The following is a 19,612-nucleotide window of genomic DNA, read 5'->3' on the forward strand; positions in this document are numbered from 1 at the left end:
TGGTCTTTGACAATTTGTCTGTATTTATGACTAATATTTTTTCCTACACAAATAAGAAGCATGTAACAGAATGGTTTTCTTTATGTATAAATATCTACAGACACAAAGCAAAATGGATTGTCAAGATGATCTCGACGTTGATGTTAAGAAGGATTTTTACTACACAATGCATTCCTACAATGCAGTTATCTTTCATTGAATACATTTTTGCAAGCTGTTTGTGGACAATGGTATTTTCCAGATTCACAGATGTTAGCAGAGGTTAGTATTGTGTGTGTGTGTGTGTGTCTGTCCAAAATGGAACTTGTCCTTTTGGATAGGTTCCAGGCCATCACTACCCTGTACAAAATAAGCAGAATAAGAGAATGAATGACTGAGAGAATGAGGTTACTGACAATCCTGCATCACACACATACACATATCAAGTCAAGTCAGGTCAAGTAGGCTTTTATTGTCATTTGTCAACACAACATAAAGTGCACGTGCAAATGTGCAAACAGGAGCAGCCACACGACAACATGATACTATGATATACTGAGATAGTGGGTTGAGGTAGTGCAAGTTTATGGCATGATAGATTTAAAAATAAAAAGCACCACAGTAAACATTTCTTGTGTGTAGCAGCATAGATGAGACTGTGCAAATAGCAGCTGATAATATAAATATGTGTTTAAAAAACCAAGTTTGGTGTTAAAATTTGCTGGATGGTTGTAGATCAGTATGTTTGCAGATGTGTGTTTATCAGTCCAGTCCCATTTTATAGAGGGGAATGTTTATCTGAGTGAGTGTGTGTGTGTATGTGTGTGTGTGTGTCAGTCCAGTCCTTTCCTGTTGAGTAGATGGATGACATGTGGGTAGAAGCTATTGCACAGCCTGGATGTGAGAGCTTGAATGCTTTGATACCTTTTTCCAGATGGCAGGAGTGAGTGAGAGGGGTGTGTCTGATCAGGCAAATGCTGGTGGCTTTGCGGACGCAGCGTGTGGTGTAGATGCCTGTGATAGAGGGAAAAGAGACCCGCATGGTCCGAAATGGCACAATTCCCAAACCAGACAGAGGTATAGTTCTCCCACACCACCCTACTTCTCCGCTCCCTGCACTGTCTTCTTGTAGCTGCCCGCATCAAAATCAAAACCCTGCAGCTTGCCTACAAAGCTAAAAATGGCTCAGCACCCACTTACCTCTCAGCTCTAATGACACCACAAACCACACCACTTTCCCTCCGATCCTCTAGCACTGCTCATCCGGTTCCACCATCTCTCAGGGATCAAGGAAGACATTTATCCAGACTCTTTTCTGTTGCACCTAGGTGGTGGAATGAACTTCCTCTAGATGTCCGATCAGCTGAGTCCTTGACAATCTTTAAATGATGACTCAAGACGTATTTGCTTCTTCAGTAATTAGATATATTAGAACTCCATAGATAAAACATGTAAAGAATACAAGAGATAGTTATCACATGCAGGGCAGGGAGTGACACTACTGTACTTGCCAGAAGAAAGTGTAAGGTTGTTGATGATAAGCTTTAATCTTTTTTGTCCTTTGATCGTTTTTTTCCTGTTTTTGGAACTATCATTGATACCAAAGAAAAACTTTTAAACATAGCATTTTGTACATGCGTTGTAAGCGCTCGGTAAACTATTGCTTCAGCAGTCAATAGAAACCAAGAAGATGGCATTTAAATCCTAGAGAAACAGCTTCTCTTTATTTGGGTTATCACTTCTTTTATGACCGGTGGATAATCATTACATTTAAAAATGATTTGTGATTATTTATTTTTATTTATTCTAAGCATGTGATCCATTATAATGCAGTGTGCACACAGATGTTTTTCTGTTGTTCTTGTAAAACCTCTCGAATAGTTTTTCAGTTGAATCTTTTTGTTCGGATCACATTAAAGGTGTATCTTAGATTTTTTACTTCACAAAATCCTGCAATTTTAACAGGGTGTGTAGACTTTGTACATCCACTGTAAATTATTTGTTTTTTCCCCATGCGTTAGTTCTCTCTTTCCTTAAATGAAAGGTATGCAAGGTTTAATTTCCATGATAATGATAGGGGAAGGTGACACAGACAGCAGAACTTATGACAGAGAGAGCTTTATGGTAACAGTAATATTCTGTACAAGATAGCCACAGGTAAACACCTGCATGGTTTATGACAGTGTTTAATCTTGCCAGGGACTACCACTCTTCAAAGAAGGAAGAAGAAGAAGAAGAAGAAGAAGATTAAAACAAGAAGATATTTATGTATAGCCAAGTAATTTGAGGTAGGCTTTATCTTGATGAACATCATATTGCCAGCATGGAGACCATAAAAGCGTTATACTTAAAAAGATGAAAGAACTAAATGAAAAAGAACCAGTAGTGAACATAATTATACTTTTTTTTTTTTTTTTTTAAAGAGCCAAGCTGATGTTATGATCCTTAAAAAAAGTGCTGATGCCAGCAACAATGTGATATTTGGCCCAATCACAGGAAAAGGGAGGTTTGAACCAAATATTGTTTGCTGCCTTTTTTTTTTTTTTAAACAAAAGTTAGCTTCTCTTAGTTTCTCTTGCCTAGTTACCGAAACAACACTGCATGCTTTGTGAAAATTCTAGTTCATACTATAGCACTGATGCTTTCACAAATCTAATTGGTCATAAGGTGTAGATTAACCTTCCACAACAACACCACTGAAACATCCATAATATATGTGAAAGGTTTATGTTAATGTGCTCGGTCTTCAGTAAGAACTCATAAGAAGTTAATGCATATTGCATACATAAAAATAAAATAGTTACTATAGTCAAATTGTTTATAAAATAAAAATAACAATGTTATTCCTTTTCTGTAAGGAAACGTCTCATTTTCTGGTATGAGGCTGTATTTTATGGTTTGAGGGAAAAGCTGGTAAGGAAAAATTCATTTATAGGTGCGACATATACTGGAAAACTTTTGATGGCTGGCAAATCAATAAATTTAGAAAGAAAGCAAACATTTAAGTCTGTGCTGCTAGAGAAAAAGATCAAAGCTATCCCGAAACCATCTCGAAACTATTTTCAGTTTCTCATGTCCCGAGGTACTCATTGGTTATTCAAGACCTTGGGAGTTTAATGATTTAATTTCAATAATTAAATAATATTTTTTTAAAAGTAGACTAGTTTTATAGATGTAGCAAAATATTATAAACATTGGACTTTTGCTCATTTTGCCAAATTATTATTCTCTGGGACACAAAGTTGTGCATTACAAAATGTTCAATTTTAAAACCACTTACTTTACAAGAAATTTAATTACAGATCCTGGTTACTAAAATGTAAGCATGATCCATCAATATTAAAATAAAATAATCAGTTCCTCTTTGGAATCTGGATTTTTGATATGACCATGAAGAATGATAATTCTATTGTATTTCCATTAAATTATCATATTTATTTATTTACATTATTGTAAGTACAAGGTAAACTGACAAATAAATATAGGATTATATTTTGCACATGTTTATAATCTGAAGTTGACTTAATATAGACTGAACTATTTTTACTTTATACTAAATTATTCTGGTTTGGTTACAGTAATGTCTGTGCTGTTAGTGTGTAACATTCTTCTGAAGTATTCTGAACTTGGTTTACTGATATTTGCAACATTTTTTCACAAGTTACAATACATTGTTTGATTAACAAGACTTGCGCTTGTTTTTCCTATTGCAATTTAATCATGTCTTTCTTTCCAATTTGGTCTTGGTTTTGTGGTTTTGTACCTGTTGAGGTACCTGTCGATTTATGTTCTAAGGAACAAAAAGTTTTAACTATGTTATAAATATTTTTTTTTACTTAATAAAGGTTAGATCATAGAAAATTAGAACATTTTCATACTTTTGCTCCTGTACGATACAACAGTGGATTTGAAATTAAGCAATCAAGGTGTTATTGTAGTGAACACTTTCAACTGTAATTCAAGGGATTTAATGAAACTATTGAGGAATTACAGCCACTTATTTTCACCTTTTTCACTTGCCGAAAATTAACTGGACAACTAAATGGTACTTAGTTTTAAAACCATTTCTTAGTTATTTCTAGACAAAGTGGGGAAAAGGTCTGGCTTTGATTCAAAATGTTAAATTTGCATTTGGTAGCTGTGCATGGCAACTCTCAATATGTGGTCCAAATGGAGATCAATGCAGTAAGCAGAGCATTTTTATACTAAAAGAAAAAAGAAAGAAAAAATCAGAGAGACAACAGAAACTTTAAAAGTGGTTAAATCAACAATTTGGTACATTCTTAAAAAGAATAAATGGCTCAGGAACAACAAAAGGCCTGGAATACCACTAAAGTGACTGGTATGATTTTAACTTGTACCAGATTGATGGTGAAAAGAAGAATATGGAGAAGTAAAAGAAGAGCTCATGTTACAAAGGATACCAAATCCACAAAAGCAACCCAAGGCAAAAAAATTGAATGTTCTTTAAGGACCATGTCTGACACCTGACCTTACCCCAATTGAGCATTTTTTTTTTTCACTTACTGAAGACAAAACCAGAGGCAGAAAGACTCAAAAACAAGCAACAAATAAAAGTTGGTGTAGTAAATGCCTGACAAAGCAGCTCGATAATTTAGCAATTAGTGATGTACCTGGGTCCCAGACTTTATGCAGTCTTTGACTTTATGCAACAAGTGATACAAACAATCATATTATTTAAGAAGGTTGGTCCAATAACCTTTAAAAATGGAGGAAGATTGTAATAAGCGACTGTAAATCGCAGTAAATTAACAGTTAATGTAATATTTATAATATGTAGTCACTGATCCATAGATTCTGTGCCAGGAACCTAATCATGGTCCTTATTTGACCTGTGATAATATACTTTTGTCTGTATATATTAGAATGTGAATATGAATCATCTTTTAGGCAGAAACAAATGGAAACAGTTGTTGCTGATGTGTGTTTTCCATCCAGCATGTGGTTTTCTCCCATTGTACACTATCAGTCAGCATTGTTTTATGTTCAGTTGACCCGCAGCACAGTGGCTGCGGGCAGAGTAACGCTACACTGGTGTACTGCATGGGGTCTTTGTGTGTGTGTGTTTGTGTCCATGCATATCCCTCTTCCCACAAACATCTCATTGGTCAACATAAACTGCCAATCATTCATTGCACTATAATACTACTTTTCATTTCAGTATTTTGCCATGTTAGAAGAAAAGAGCACTGAAATATGCTCTATCAACATGACTTATTATCAACAAGTTTTTGTGATAGTGTGAATCTGCATTTGAAATGTTTTGCTGTATATTAAATTTATTGAAAGGTTGTTTTTTTATTACTTTTGTGTTTGTAGGTTCTCTATCACCCTTTAGTTTAAACAAATGTATTTAAACAAAGCAAAATATTGTGCAGTATCCTATCCCTACTTGTAAAAAAATAGTAATATTATTAATGAATACGAATTCACCTTAAATAACATTCTCAATGTTATTATTCTCTTACCTGTGATGTGTCTTCACAAGTCCTACAGCTCATGTTCAAATCGGTCACTCTCAAAATGTTCCATTGGAGCATTTGTGCTGCTGGTGGAGCTTTGGGAATAGTTCTAATTTTGGTTGGTCACTGAAATATGTAACTATATGGGGTGGCAGAGATGATTGGCGGTTAGAATTTGCCAGGTATGGACTTTTTGTAAAAAACTCTTCTCTTTGTAGAAATGATTATCTGTATATTTTGTAAAGATTATCCTACTCTAACTGTTGGGATAGTAAAAAAATAAATAAATAAATAAGTAAAAAATTAATGCAACATCAACTTAAAGGTTTCATATTTTATTTTATTTATTCACAAGTTAACACAGAGTAAAACTGAGGAACAAGATCTTCTCATATTAGGTCACAGTACATGAAAAATCTATAATAACAGAAAACTTTTGCATAATAGCTCTCCTTTACAGCAACCAAAATACAGTGAAATATTAATGAATTCATTTATTCATTCATTCATTCATCTTCAGTAGCTACTTTTATTTTGGCCAGGATTGTGGTGGGCCAGGAGTCTATCCTGGGAACACCAGGGGCAAGGGAGAATATATTAATCTATTTTGGTTGCTTAATGTGAAGTTAGGCTACATCTTCAACTCAAAATATCTATAAAATATAGTGGAAATAGCATTACGGATATGACATTTGGACTCATATCGATGAACAAAAAGCCCCAGAGCATGGACAAGATTGGTCTCAGTTAGCTCTTCAGCTAAAAACAAACAAATCCTCAAAATTTATAAAATCATTTACGTCCTGAAATACCTATCAGTTTATCATTTTTATGGAGGTGACATTAAGTAGAAAAACATTTTATGCGAAAGTACACAAACTTTATCCATTTTGAAAGATTTAAATGAACACATAAAATGTAGATTTGATATATTATTTCAAATATTTCTATTTTTGGAATAAATAATTTAGGATAAACTTTGGTTATGCATGTGACGTACGTGTCAGACTCTGTCCTCTACTAACTACATAATAACAAGCCTGAATTTTAACATAAAGTATATAAGAAAAAAATAACTATTCCATTATTATATCAGCAAATTGTTATTATTATTGGTATTTTCCTCTTGCTTGCTTTTCCTCTATTTTTCTTTATATATAGTTTTTATTGTTTTTGTGCCTCTATGAACCTTCTAAATGATCAACATTGGACAAATTAAATGTTTTATTTACCATTAAACGTTTAATGAACTGAAGCATGTGTTGGATTTTTAGTGTATTAATATGGGAATCCCCACTTTTTTCCGCCATTTTCATTGGGTTGACATTTGCATGGAAGTTCCGTAATACACCAGTACACCAATTAGCCATAAGATTAAAACCAGTTGAGCTGTCAAGGCGTGCACTCCATAGGAGTATCTGACCAAGATGTTAGCATCATTTTTTAAAACCTGAAAGGTACACAGTGGACCCTCTATGGACTGAACTTGTTTATCCATCCCAGAGATGGTCAATCAGATTTTGATTTTGTCCTGGTCCTCAGAGCATTCTTAAATAATGTTTTGCAGTGTGCCATTAGGGAATGCCATTGCCATGAAGGTGTGTACTTGGTGTGCACCAATGTTTACTTAGGTGGTATGTGTCAAAGTAACATCCACATGAATGCCAGGCCTGGAGGTTTCCCACAAGAACATTGCCCAGAGCATTACGCTGTCTCCGCTCACTTGCCTCATGCCTTATTAATAGTGCATGCTGGTACCATCTCTTCCCTAGTTAAACAACTTCCCTAGTTAAACAACACACATGCACTGGCACCCGTATCTCTGTGATGTTAATAGTGATTCATAAACTCAAGTCATCTTCTTTTATTTCCTTATGGTTTAGTTCTGATGCTTACATGCCCATTGTAGGTGCTTTTGCTGGTGGACAGGTCAGCATGGGCACTCTGGCTGGTCTACACAGTAATATGCAATTTATTGTGCACTCTGACACCTTTCTGTCATAGCCACCATTGAATTGTTCAGAAGTTTTCGCAGCAGGGATTGGACAGGCTAGCCTTTTCTCCCCTATTAATAAAGCTTGTTCGAGCAAGACCTTGTTGCTGGTTTACCAACTTCCTTGGACCACCTTTGTTAAGGACTAACCACTGCACACCAGGAACAACCTACAAAACCTGCTATTTTGGAAATTCTCTGAACCATTTCTCAAGTCATCACAATTGGCCCTTAAGTCAAAATTACTCAAATCCTTAAACTTTCCCATTTTTCCTTCTTTTAACACAGCAACTATGAGACATGACTATTCACTTGCTGCCTAATATATCCGTTCCCTTGACAGGTGCCGCTAACAAGATAACCAATGTTTTTACATCACCTGTCAGTGGTGTTAATTTTATTTCTGTTCATTGTGTCTTCATAGCAAATTTTATTATACTATATACAAACTATAAGTCAGTACAGCAAATGTTATTGCTAATAATTACAGATGATATCCTTCCCAAAATCGGAATACCCCTTGGCTTGGCTCAGTGCTTCCCTGAAATTCCCCTGTAATTGTGTAATAAGCTTTCCTCATACTGCCTTGGCCAGTGGTGCATAATTGAGTGTCAAATACTGGAATGTCTTACATCATTCCAAACTGGACAGACAGTAAGATTCTATTGCAATACCTTAATGTGCACTATGTGAATGTGATTATTGTTTAAGTATTCCCCTTGTGCTTCTCCTCTCACATTCAAAGACAACAGAAGCGGCTTTGACAAAGTCCACAGCTGTAGGGCTTCATTGAGTTAAAACCTGCATTTCATGTCCTCCGTGTCTGTAGGCTTGCTTGCAGCTCATCCTCTTGAAACCAAGGGTTCCTTGAGCGTTCTTTTAATTAGTTGCATTTATCATTGCTGTCTCAAGCAGTGAAACTACAACGAAACCCATCAGTGGTCAAGCTTTAACCCTTAATCAGAAGAACCACATTTGGTAACTTCCATGGGATGTGTTGTACATTTTTTGTATTTGTATTTTTGCACATTTTTATGTTTAAATAATTGTATCTTTAACTTAATCAGTTTTTTATGCAAGTTTTTGCAAAATTATTACCCTTGATTACTTTTTAGAAGGCACTCAATAAAATAAATGTAAATTTTAAATGTAAATGTCTCCAAATTTCTCAAGACTCTTTAGTGATTTTTTTTTTTTTTTTTCCAAAATATTTCATGGTTTAAATTTTTATGTTGACCATCAGGGTCAATGAAATCACCATATATGGTTCCTCATCCACAAAGTGTAAAATGTGTAATATAAGATAAGGGCTATTTTATATATAAATTATTGTTAGATTTTTTTTTTTTTAAATCTGATCACAAAATTTTTTTAAAAATATTAGTTTTTTATCAGGTTTTAAGGTACACACTAGCAGTTCTATATAAGGAATACTTCAGTGTGTATCCTGTTCTTCTGCTAGTGTAGCTCTGATATGGTATCCCTGAACATACAAGTTCCTTTTGAGGTTGTGGAGTCGTCATATCATTTGCACACAGCAGACAATGTTAATTAAACAACTGTGGTGATAATAGATGATGTCTGCGGTCTGATGTACCATTTATTCAGCATTTGGTGAAGAAGAATAAAGCAGCCAACCAAACAGAACGTTCTGGATTGTCCATTCAGCTCAGTGGTATGCTGCGACATACTGTTTTGTCAGTGATGTTGAAGCACTTGCTTTGGGCATCAAGCTTCAGGCAGATCAGAGTGACTGGCTGATATATTTTGTCACCTCCAAAGTCAATTATTCTTTTGGAACTGTTGGTTCAAGCAGAGAAATTCTGAACCAAAATCGTCCCGTTAAGAACAAACTAGCCTGATTGCACAATCACAAAAAAAAAAAGAAAAGAATTTCAAGCATCGAGTTTTTGCGTGTTGTTTTTCTACTTTATTGACCCATATGCATTAAAACAAATGATCAACAAATTAGGATAAGCATTAAATATTTATACGATGTGACAAGCTGAAACAAAAGACCACAGTTCTCATTCATTGTCCGGCGAGTCAACCTGAAAAAAAAACCCACCGACAGCAATGAATGTGAATCGGGACCATGAGCGAAGAGCAGGGATAGAGTGTCTTTCAATTCATCTGTGATGCTGTCAGGGATGCTTTTTCAGCCGGGATATCAGCAAAGCGCCTCTTGCACATGTAATGCGTGAAGCACATAAGGCCTGCGTGGTAGGTGTGAGCTCGAGAAGCAGGGTACACTCAACACTCGATGGTTTCTCTCATTTGAAAACTCACCGACAGCGTTGAATGTTCACCGTGACTCGCCTAACTTTGACTTTCCCTCCCTAAGAAATGGTGCAAAATTACACATCGATTATGCAACAGCCTCGATTATATTATTTAAAGTATGTTACCAGGATGCACCTATTGTTATTATCGCAAAACATCCGGCACGGCTCAAAGCATGATGCTAAGCATTCAGTGCTATCTTGTGCAGTCTAGTCATATGTAGAGCAACCAAGTGCTGTAAGAAACGAAACATAAGCACTCTGGCATCTATTATCTGATCATGGGGGAAGGGAAGGGAGCAGAGCAGGGGCCAGGGGTTGAGCGGGAAAACGGGAAGGGGGCACTCAGTTTGCTAGAAAGGACAAAAATGGAAAGGGGGTGGAGGGAGGGAATGGGGAGCTGAAGGTGCAGAGGTGGAGAGTGCATGTCTGGCTGGGTCGAGAGAGGGGGGCATTGATCGATCCCAGGCTTTGCATTTCCAGACACAATGATTGGCAAAGGTCAAAGGGTCTCATTTCCTATGAAAGAGGGTCTGTCTGGTAGTGACCATCCGTTTTTCTTTCTGCAGGTTCAGTGTGATCAGGCAACATGAGAGTGTGAGAAAGCTAGAGAAAGAGAGAAAAGAGTTACAAGAAATGTACACTTTGCATTGATAGAGCTTTGTATCACAATAGAACAAAGTTTTTTTTAGTTGGCTCTAACTAGCTAGCTCGTTCTGAAGGAAGTAGCATGAGCAGCTACACTTTGGTGTTTGTTCAGCCGTTGAAGTGGCCGAGCATAGAAGGTGCAGAAATACAAGGGGGGAAGGGGCTCGGAGGAAGAATAAGGCTACGAGACAGACCAAACCCCCCAAACACACACACCACCACCACCTGGGACTTGAACTCATGACCCTCTGGTGAATAAGTTCAAGGGAAGCATAGCCATTTTTGAGGATGGCTGCACTCAGAAGGAAGAAATGGAAATCAGGCACATTATTAGATGCATTCATATAACATTGATTAATATTACTGTAGACCAAATGAAAAAGCTTGAAGCAAAGAAAAAGTTGCATGCAGTGTAAACATCAGACTAGACCTTGGAGAGTCGTTTAACTCCGGATGAATGACGGTTATTGACACTGATGTCTGTGCTGATGTGATCAGTGACCGGTGAGTCCCCCCCAAAGAAACCCTCCCTCCCTCCACACCCACACACCCTCATCGTCTGAGTTACGTCTACCTGCCCCAGACGAGATCAATACTTTAATCTAATTGCTGTTCACTTACATAAAGGCTTTCTAGCACCTCCTCAACCTGGCGTACGTACATGCACAAACACACACGCAAAATAGTGCCCGAGCCATAAAGTCTCTGATATCGTGAAAAAAATGTGAAAAGTGCACTGTACATTGTAAGTCATGGGGAATGTTGTTGAGTACAGATGAGTCCCAGATACGTCCACGAGCTGCTAAGTAGCATAGGAACACATGCAGATACACGGCTCACACATGCCTTTGCAGATAACATCGAATTAGCTTCTGTTCGCAGTATTGTCTGAACACATAAGCAACACTTGTCATCAACGTCACATCAAATTTGTGTCTGGTTAGAAAAAGCCGCCCCTGGGCATGACAATGCATCCCGGCGTAAAAATCTGTCAGAGCTCCCAGCGCAGGCTTTCTGTTCTTCATAATTCTTAATAATAAAATGACAAAGAGTTTCAGTTCTATACATTGAGCGGTAATGTTCAAGCACCACCACCAACAAAAAAACAGCACAAGAAGAAGATGTATGAGGTAAAATGTAACATTACTTACCCCAGCCCCAGTAAGAGAGCTCAGATGTATACACCCAGTCTGACTCCTGCTCTCTTTTTCTCTCTCCCTCTCTCTCTTTCTGTATGTCGAGTTCTGTCGTTCCAGCCCTGCATTCCTCCATCTCAGCATATCCCTCCCTTTCCCCCTCCTTCTCTCCCTCTCTCTCTCTCGCTGGGTCCCTCATTCTACTATTTTAAAACTCTGCCCCCTCTTCGCTTCCCTTCCCACTTTTAAACGTCACCATATTTTTCTGCTCCCACGTCTCTTACTCTTCTTTCCTCTCGTTTCCTTGCTTTTGACCTACGTGTTCTCGTCCTTCCCGTAGCAAACTTAACTGTAAGACTGGCTGGTGTTTCCATATGTGTGTGTGTGTGTGTGTGTGTGTGTAAGAGTGAGTGAGCAAAAGAGAGAGAGAGAGAGAGAGAGAGAGAGAGGAAGGCAGAGAAAGAGGGGGAGGGAGGGAAGTGCAAACCAGGACACGCAGGCTGTGTCAGTTTGAATGAAAATTGTGAAAGCTCTGCTTCTCCCTCCTCTCTCTCTCTCTCTCTCTCTCTCCCCCCTTCCTTCCCTCCCCCTTCTTTCTCACCCTCTTTCCCACCCTACTCTCTCTCTCTCTCTCTCTCTCTCTCTCAGTCTGTATGCATGCTCAGTCTGCCTTGTCTCCCATCGTCAAAAATTTTTCACACACCACCACATTTATATTTATACCTCCCTGTTTCTCACTAACTATCCTCGCTGCTCTCAATTACTCACACACACACACACACACACACATTTTCCTCCCACTGTGCAGCAGACATTTAACCCTATCATTTCTGACCCAAAACCTATTTTAAGCAGCCTTGAGTAACACCCTCTTCGCCAAAAAAAAAAAGAAAACCGGACTGGTTTCCATTTATTTTCTTCAAAAAGCAATTTTTTTTTTATTATCTTGCCTTCTTCCAATAACCGTTAATTCCGCTAAAGTTACACAAAGCATTCCAGTCATCTTCGCAGTAACAATGCTAGATGTAAATGCTTGATTTTCCACATGCATTTAAATAAACAGTTTTCTTTTCATTTCAGTTTTCGATGCATATGGTGTGATAGAAGGGGGGGAATGAATGAGGTCAAACCCATGGCCAGACCAGGCCACCCTCCTCCCCAAATCCTAACATTATCCCCAGTGACCTTTGACCCACCTTCTCCTGCAGCGTCTGGGCCGTACTGACCGATCATTAGCCTCCACCTCTGCTGCAGTCGCCACCACATCCATCTAGCGCTGGCTACTGAGACATATTTGACAGAGTAGCGGTCAATAGTCAATAGGGCAAAGGCAGCATGAGGTGGGGGAGAGAAGCTTACTGCAGGATGAAAGAAAGCACGGAGAATCAGATACGTGGGGCAAGCCTTAGAATAAACAAAGCAGCTTTTATTTCAAATGATGTCCGGGAATTGTAATGAATTATTATTAGAAGCCTGAATAATTACTTGTAAGCAGGTTAATGGAAAACAAAAAGGCTTTAAAAAAAATAAATAAATAAATTCCGGTATGGAATGGAGAGTTTATCAGCGTACCCCGCTTCTGTTTCTCTCCCACTGCTCTTTGCTGCAGCGTTATCTCAAATCAGGAGAAGGAAATGAAGCAAGTTCGGGACAGCATTTAAAAGGCCGATGATTGAGCTGTGTGTTTTTCAGAGTGATGGGTTCTGCAGAGGCCTCGTTCCTTGTCCATTTCCACATTAAGAGATAAGTAGAATACAAGCGCTGAAGATCTGCCACTTCCTTTGACCATTTAAAAAAATCTTCAGTTATTAGATAATACCCTAATCGCAAGGATGAATAGTTGAAGCGCTTCAATTATAGCTAAAAACAGGACTAATTGGAAAGGGTGTAATAACTATTGAAGGGAAAGCGCTCGGCTTGTGATGATCCCAGGATCACAGAGAGACAGACGATACTTCACAGAGACACTGTGTAGATGTGCATTAATGACATCACTGAACACATTATAGTGAGTTTATTGCCATGCTGAAGTGGGATAAGGTTACAAGGAGTTAGGGCAAGCCTAAGGCTTATGCTACAGCCAGACAACTTGTATTCCACTGGGGGGTTAAGATGGATGCTCGCGCAAGCCAGGGAAAAACGTTTGAGGGACAAAAAGAAAACAGCATTTGGTTAAAAAAAAAAAAAGGACTAATGCTGACTATAAAATTTGCCTCTATTTAAAATATTAGCCTTTAACAGGTTATACAATATATTTTAATCGAGATGTGAATGATTTGTCTTAATCATCATACCCTTTCCACAATATCAGTTTGCATTTTATAGGGACACGATCAGGGCGTACCATCCTTTCCTGGAGTTCAGATAGTGATCAGAAACAAGAGGCAACGCAGCACGAGGGGCCACAGGATCAATACCCACCATTTGAAAACAGCGTGGGTGTGTGAGCAAGCAGAAATGATGGAAGCAGCACAAAGAGTAATTTACAGCCTGCAGGTCTAGTCTGGAATTCCAAAGGAATCTGATTGTTCTGCGACTATTAGTGAAAAGAATAAAGAAAAGCAACCCACTATAATGCAAAGGAAATAGCTTTTCCCTTTGAGGATAAGATCATGCCTGTGTCCGCTTTACTGCAGAACTGGATACAGCTGGTGTTTACATGCACCTAGGGTAAATACATTCAAATTCAGTTTTTTCCACAACCATTTCAACTTTCATTAAATTTACTGCGTTAAGCCAATTAGGGTATCTACTTCTATTTTAATTCCTTTAGTGGTCATTTAAAAAAAAAAATTGCATTCAAGTCAAACCAGGACTTGCGATGAAATTGATTGAGAATGAACTGATCATTTATAGAGACTTTAAGTACAGAATAAATATGAGTGTGACTATGATTAGACCCTTAGCCACAGTAAAACATTTGAATGGTGAAAAAGTTTCAAAAAAGGCCGTACATTCATGAATGACGATCCCAGACGTGCTGGCTCAGAGCCCACTCATGTCATTTCTGTAAACATTCGGTGAGTGGAACCCCTAATCGTTAAATATCGACGAATAACTTGTCGCCAACTTGCAGAAAAGATGCTCTGTTTGTTGGAACTGTACACACAATCATTAACAAGCACCACTTGCACGTTACAGGAACTCGGCTGGAAATCATTGCCGCATCCGCTATATAGTCCCGCCCCCACGCCAAGCCCTTTCTACATATTTTGGCCATTAAAGGGGTTCAAATTGAGATTTGAATTTCCTGGAAGGCCAGTGTTCACGGCTCCGGCATACTGAAAAAACTTTCTAACTTGATATGCAAGCACAAATGAAATGCTGGGATAAGTGCATTAGTGTAGCAGGGGATTATATAGAGGAATAAAAATAGTTTTACTCTGATAAATGTGTTTTTATTCTGTCCAATCAAAAGTCAGGGCTTGATTTTGTATATCTTTAGTACTGTTTACTTTTTTAGTACAGTATGTGGTGGCATTGCCTTTAAATTGCTTAGACTTGAATCTAATGGCTTCCACAAGCGTCACAACAGTTAGCTGGGATTTTTACTTGCTCCATTAGACAGAATTGGTGCACTCAGGCAGGTTTTCATTTATGTCCACAAAATTGTTTTAAAATGGGATTCAGATTAGGGATTTGTAAAAGCCACATGATGGTGTTCTTCAGAATAAAACCTCATTCATACAAAAGTAGTGGCGATAATTAAGCCAAAACAGCTCAATTTCCCCTGGCTTTTTTTAAATACTGGTCTTATGAAAAGGAGATTCTGTTTAAGATAACAGCATTTCAGACCATAACAATACTCACTGGTGATTCACAGTCAATATACCAACCTAGATTTACCAAGTATAATTATAGATATACCAAACTCTTTCAGCAAATTTAGCAGGGTATTTGAAATTAAATTAAAAAATTAAAATAAAAAAGAAGCATGAGTTAAAAGTGAACATAGATACTTTGGTACCTCATGATTACAAGTTCACCAGTTTGTTATTGTCTTAAAAGTGAAAGATTTTAACTCAAATTACTTTTATCAACAATGTGAGTCATTTTCTTTTGCTGAACAATAAGGTGTGTCGGTGAGGTCCCAAGAACTGTTTGCATAGATACTCATGGTGCCTCAAGTTATCTGCTCTGGAAATGGAATCAGACGTATGGATGTGTATAATGTGTTTGCTTGGCAAGTTGCTTAAATAGATACTTTTTGCAATTGGCCAACCAAAATGATTTCACTAAGTTAGTGTATGTAAACATGATCAATTCGCACCTGCCCCTCTGTTAGGGCACTTTCTCATCAGGGTGACAACCGCCAACCTGGGAATATGTAGCAGCGATGCGAACCGACCACACCTTTCCAAACTGCTCCGCACACAATGTTGAGGAATGCAATGACACCTTCGTTAACACATCTTCCACTTGCTAGCGTCTGCGGGAATCAAACTCACAATCTCTGGATGATAGCATTAATACTTTACTGTTGCATCAGTGGCTAAACTAACATTTGACAACATCTGATATACACAAAGAAGAAAAATGACCAGCTGAAAGAAAAATACAGTAGCATGAAATGGGGAGAACTAACTGCGAATCATATGTAGACCTTAGATTTGATATAGCAGTGACTGGTTTATGATCATCAGGGACAAACTGACAGTTATGGTTTTATGCTTTTTTTCTGTAGATATTTTTTATTTACTTCCAATTTTGTTAATTCTGTAAAGCTGCTTTGCGACATTGACCATTGTTAAAAGCCCTGTACAAATAAAACTAAATTGAGTGGAATTTCTTTAATTCAAATAAATTTTGGCATTGAAATTTCTAATTAGATTAAATAGTATTGAAGTTTAAGGCATTAAACTAAAGTATTAAAATGTATTTATTTCAAGCAGCTATATTTAAGCTTTCAAGGTTTTTTTTGTTAGGAAAAAAAAACATTAACGCATTTAATAAACACTGAAAGGCTCCCATACATGTCCCATACAATGTAATGTTTTTTCCCCTGCTAATTTCATGCTCCACATTCCAGTCCATTAGGTGTCATTAATTCAAAAGTTTAAAAAGCAAGACTCTTGCTTAACATGAGAATTTGCAGGAGATCCTAAAGCTGTAGGGTTTTAAGCAACTGGTCTATATTATATTACACCATTTAACACGTGTATTAAATTATTACATTTACTTCAATTATCATGAATCAATTCTGAATTGAAAACTCTCCTATCAGTACAATTATTTGAATAAACCAATAAAAGATTAAATTGCACAAGCTTAGTTTTGTGAAAAACTGACACTGAGTAGCTTTAGCCTAGGTGTATGAAAACATTTGGCCTCATCCTTATGCCTTTATTCTTGCCAGTAATAAAATGAAAAAGACATGGAAGAGGCTAGTCAGTTTATGTGACACAGTTGTTGTGGTTGTTATACAACATTTACACTTACAAAGCTTTTGATAAGACACACCTATGCTGTTCCATGTAGTGTGTGTACAGTTAGATGTTAGAGCTTTCTCTTTATCTTCCTTTAAGTCTTCGTCAGTTCTATAAAAATCCCACCATCAACAATACACACTGGTAACACTGTTAACTAATGATTCACAATCAAGATGTGGATATAACAAACTCTTTAAGCAAACTGAACAGGGTATGTGAAATAAAATAAAATTTAAAAAAATCACAAGTTTCCACATGTGACTAGCTTGGTTTGTAAGTAAGATATTGTATGCAAGAGAAGCTTTTCAAATTTTACTTGAATACTCCCGCACTAGAGTCAGAGTCACACTAAGCTGTGAGTTTTCCACTTTCCAATTTATTTCTGCTTAGTGGTGGTACATTGATGGAGGAGGTCAGGAAAGAGCTGTCAACCTGGGCACAGAAACACCCTTACCACTGTCAGTCAGCATGTTCCTTAATATAAAGGAATTCAGTGTGGTAAATGTGGGTGCAAGTACTAAACTCAATGCAGTTACTTATCATTTTGAGACTTAAAACAAGCAGAGCAGAAGCACAGTTATTTAAATTAAATTAATTTTATCATCAGAACCATTGCCACCTTTGCTTTACTTTTCTCTCCAGCGCCACAATAAATAGGAGAGTCCAGATAAGCCCTTCCAGGCCCATACCCAGAAATACATTGAATCATACATGACGGTTTTAAATCAGCAAATGTTCAACAAAACACAAGAGCAATATTAAAAGTTCTGTTTTGCACTGCTCTCATTTCCTTCTCTTACTACGTCCTCGCCTTTCTTCACACTGTCCATCTCTTCGTCTCCCTCCATCACCAGTGCCTTCCAGGATTCCTGATGCAGTCTCTCATTTCTCTCAGTGTCCTGTGCTGTAGGGACTGCTGTGGTCTGCAGGGCAACCGGGAGATGCTTAAACTCCTCCTCATTTATATCATAGTTCTCCATTTTGTTTTCCAACAACCACCAGCGCCCTACAAAGCCTATGTCCAGGACACGTTGAGGCAACTGTGCCCAAGGCACAGAAAGCGCAGAGCACCGTGCCTCATACAGGTTGGGCTCAGGATCGTAGTCAGCCATGTAGACCAATGAGATAATCCCCAGGCTGATGTATCGCAACCGGCCCTCGTTGCGCAGCTTTGCCAAGCTCTGCACATGCCCATCCGACGTGCCACTTCGAATCCACGGAGATAACAGTGCAAGCTGGTTGGAGGTCTCTAGTATTCTAGACTGAAAGGACATCTCGTCTGGATTGGTGTAGTAACACACGTATGCACCTCCAAACAAAGCCACGTAAAGGCTGGCTTTTAAAGGGCGCTCAGATGCTCCAACGAATATTTCACGGCATGCTTCCTTATAGTCTCTCAGAAGACTGCGGCACCACACACCTGCCAAAGAAATTTAACAGATTTTTATTGACAAGAATATTAAAGCTGAGAAGTAGTATTATTAGTGTTTGTTATAGTAAGGTTAATTTGATTGCTGGTTGATATCAGTGTCTGCAAGTAGTCATTGCTTTCTTATCTTCTGTGTTTCATCAGAAAATTCAAAGCATCTCGATACATGGAGGTCCATGTGGTCTGCTTGACTGGAGACGTTTCCACTTTACCATTAAGACGTTCCTGAACTAGGCTGATGCAGACAGCTGTTCTCTGATGACTTGGGATTGCAGTCACTCAATAAATCAGGACTGAAATACTACAATATTTTACCTGAGCTTCCAATAACGAAACCAGAATATATATTAACATAAACACATCTAATGTTATTTTGAACTTGAAGCCTCCTAACATACAGTATGAATGGAGATCAATCCCTGCTATCTGATATCACCCATATCAGGATGGGTTACCTGCTGAGTCTGAAGTTTCTCCCAAGGGTTCCTTATATTGCCATCTCAGGGTTATTTTCCCCCTTGCTCTAACTTATTCTTTCACTCTCTTTTGCCTATTTTTGTTTATTCTGTAAAGCTGCTTTGCGATAATGACAATTGTTAAAAGCGCTAAATAAATAAAATTGAATTGAAAGCAAACTGAATATTTATCTAATCAATTTAATCCATTACAGTCCTTACACACACACACACACACACAATTGGATGAAAACAAGATAAGTCATAAAAGTAATAAAGATAAACAATAAAAAGCAGCAAGTAAGGTTACTTGTGCATGGCAGTTACACACAGTGACACAGTAGGAAAAACATATTTATAGATACACAAATGTGGAGACAATTAAAACATAAACACGATCACCCGTTCTTCTACCAGTTAATAAACTCACCTGCACGGCCGTCCCGCAGTCTCTCCCATCTCGTACCCTTGCTGGTAGCAGCAGCTACAGTGGAGCACCATCTCCTCAGAGCAGCCATGTTAGCGCCTTAGCCACAGCGCCCGCACGGGGTAAGATAAAAAACTGCTCTCTTTCGGTAATGCAGGGCGCTACATAGGCTACAAACGCCACTTATCACACCGCACACCTAGTGCGCATAAGCAGGGAGTACTAAAAGATTTGAGATACATCAATTTTAGGAGTCATGCGGTATGTCATCGAACCGGAAAAACTATTATATGTTTCCGGTATAATCTTGACAGTTATAATGACTAACTCTTTATATTTTATAGTAAAATG

The 19,612-nt window shown here is 37.9% G+C and overlaps 1 protein-coding gene across 1 annotated transcript; it reads right to left on the reverse strand.

Annotated features, from left to right (window-relative positions):
• Positions 1–16,849: 16,849 nt before the first annotated feature.
• Positions 16,850–19,520, reverse strand: timm29 (translocase of inner mitochondrial membrane 29). The gene is made up of 2 exons (XM_053514214.1): positions 19,265–19,520; positions 16,850–18,370 (listed from the first exon to the last, which is right to left on the reverse strand). Exons 1-2 carry the CDS (start codon positions 19,350–19,352, stop codon positions 17,709–17,711), a joined length of 750 nt encoding a protein of 249 aa, XP_053370189.1. The 5' UTR covers positions 19,353–19,520; the 3' UTR covers positions 16,850–17,708.
• Between the last annotated feature and the right edge of the window lie 92 nt (positions 19,521–19,612).

Source organism: Clarias gariepinus, chromosome 16 (assembly GCF_024256425.1).
Source record: "Clarias gariepinus isolate MV-2021 ecotype Netherlands chromosome 16, CGAR_prim_01v2, whole genome shotgun sequence".
NCBI classification, from domain to species: Eukaryota; Metazoa; Chordata; class Actinopteri; order Siluriformes; family Clariidae; genus Clarias; species Clarias gariepinus.

What these genes read in the sequence shown, in the direction of transcription:
- timm29 (XM_053514214.1), bottom strand. Translation starts at nt 19,352, where the DNA reads ATGGCTGCTCTGAGGAGATGGTGCTCCACTGTAGCTGCTGCTACCAGC. An exon ending in ACTGCGGGACGGCCGTGCAG is followed by an intron (nt 18,371 to 19,264) that starts GTGAGTTTATTA and finishes TTTCTTTGGCAG; the next exon opens with GTGTGTGGTGCCGCAGTCTT.